The following is a 1,962-nucleotide window of genomic DNA, read 5'->3' as shown; positions in this document are numbered from 1 at the left end:
ATCTCTAGCACTTCGCCATTCCGACGGGTACTTGTGCGGCAAACCTGCAGATCGAAAGTACAAGGTCACTTATGTATTTTACATGGACGATCTTAAGATCTACGCTAAAAACAGAGAGCAACTGCATATAGCTCTGGGGATTGTCGAACGATATACTAAGGAAATTGGGATGGAATTTGGGTTAGACAAATGCGCCAAGGTTTATTTGAAGCGAGGAAAACTTAATGGCATCCCTGAAGATCCTGAGCTCGTTGACAGAAGCGCCATACGACACCTTTGCGCTGGAGAGACTTATACATACCTGGGCGTGCCACAGAGCCGCATTCAGGATGTGACATCTATAAAGGATACTCTTCGAAGCAAATACAAACGTCTCATCCGACAGATTTGGTCTTCCGAACTGTCGGCGAAGATCAAAGTATCTGTAACAAACATGCTTGCACACAGAGTTGCAAATGGAAGAGACCCTCTTCTTAAAATGGTCAGGAATCACGAAGAAATGGGCAAAGGAGCATTTCTGTACAAAGCAGCGGAGGAGACTGCTGAAACACTCGGACTTGACTTCAGTATTAGGGGTGAGCAAAATGCATATTTTTCATAAGCTGACACATTTTCAAAGTTTTCTCTATACCTTTTTCCTGGCTAGATTTTCCACGTGCCTCGTACGTGCATTTGGAAACACATGCAAGTGTGTTAGAATGGACAATTATCTATGCTTGCAGACGGCAAAGCCCGTAAGAATTACAGATAACTTTTTTTCCGTAGTTCACCTCTCACTTTTATATAGCTTTGCATCCGTAAACGGGGGTATAAATTAACATGTGCCGGATCTTTAATTTCAAAGTGATTGGATATTACCGATAGCAATTCTTGTACATTAGCAACAGCTATTTCTTGTTTAACCTTCTCCATAACCGCATCCCGCTCAGCACCGGTCAAACTTCCAGCACGCGCAGAACCCATTTTGTTTTAAATCACAAAACGATTTTAAATAATATTGATGGGTAAATTTAATTATTATTATTATTATACTTAGAAAGATTGTCAACGAGTCACCGATATTGGCAAATGCTAGGTGTGTTCAATGCATGGACATAGGAAACACGGGACTAGGCATGCCATCATAACTTGCGAGCGGGGTTGAATCCACGGGAGGGGGGAGAATTCCATGAGTGGGGAGAGCCGCCATTTTACGATGTACCATGGGATTATGCGCACGTGCATTTTTGCCGACAAACTGTGCATGAAAATATAAACATGTGGGTGCTGCCATGTTTGTCGCGGGACATCAAAAGGTGGCGGACCTCCCCCTCATTGCATCACTGTCGCAACGGCATGACTAGTCCCTGGTTTCCTATGTCCATGGTTCAATATCCCCAATCTTGGCAACTTTTTAAACAGCGCTTGCGTCGCGCCGACAACCCGATTGGTCACTGTTAGCACGCTGATTTTGAATTATATAAATATTCAGATTTAATATTTATAATAAATAATGATTGACAAATGTCCAAACAGAATTTTCCTAATCCTGAAATAAGATTTTAAAGTGACAGATACAAAAAATTCGATTTTAATAAATAATAGGTTATGAATTCGGACTTCAGAAAAATAAATCATTTTTGTTTGTCCCAATGATTATTCTCGTCTCTGTTGAGTTTTAAAATTAAATTTTTGTTTATTTCTGACAATGTGATTTGAAATAAATTCACTAAAATTACCAAAAACTAATTAAGGATAATTAATTACTGCACTGATAAATGTTATATAATAAATTTTTTTAATAACTTGAAGAAGGCCTGAATTACAATCAATACTTAATTATTGTATAAATGTTAAAAAACGTATAATAATATATACAAATAATCAAATTATATTTATACCTTTAGAACTAATATTTTTTGCGTAATACTTAAACTTCTTATTACCTTTTCATTAACATTTTGTAACAATTAAAATGATAAT

At 37.6% G+C, this 1,962-nt stretch overlaps 1 protein-coding gene across 2 annotated transcripts in view; it reads right to left on the bottom strand.

Moving 5' to 3' along the window:
- The window catches only part of LOC117179111 (mitochondrial import inner membrane translocase subunit Tim13-B), a 45,791-nt gene extending 44,686 nt beyond the window's left edge, over positions 1–1,105 (bottom strand). The window contains exon 1 of one of the 2 annotated variants that reach the window (XM_033370782.1): positions 859–1,105. In XM_033370782.1, coding sequence (XP_033226673.1) covers positions 859–963 — 105 coding nt within the window. In that variant the 5' untranslated portion in view covers positions 964–1,105. The remainder of the gene's footprint in view (positions 1–858) is intronic. The other variant, XM_033370783.1, reaches the window with a different exon arrangement.
- Positions 1,106–1,962: the final 857 nt, after the last annotated feature.

Source organism: Belonocnema kinseyi, chromosome 8 (genome assembly GCF_010883055.1).
Source record: "Belonocnema kinseyi isolate 2016_QV_RU_SX_M_011 chromosome 8, B_treatae_v1, whole genome shotgun sequence".
In the NCBI taxonomy this organism is placed as follows: domain Eukaryota; kingdom Metazoa; phylum Arthropoda; class Insecta; order Hymenoptera; family Cynipidae; genus Belonocnema; species Belonocnema kinseyi.
This window is presented reverse-complemented; position numbering and strand designations above follow the sequence as displayed.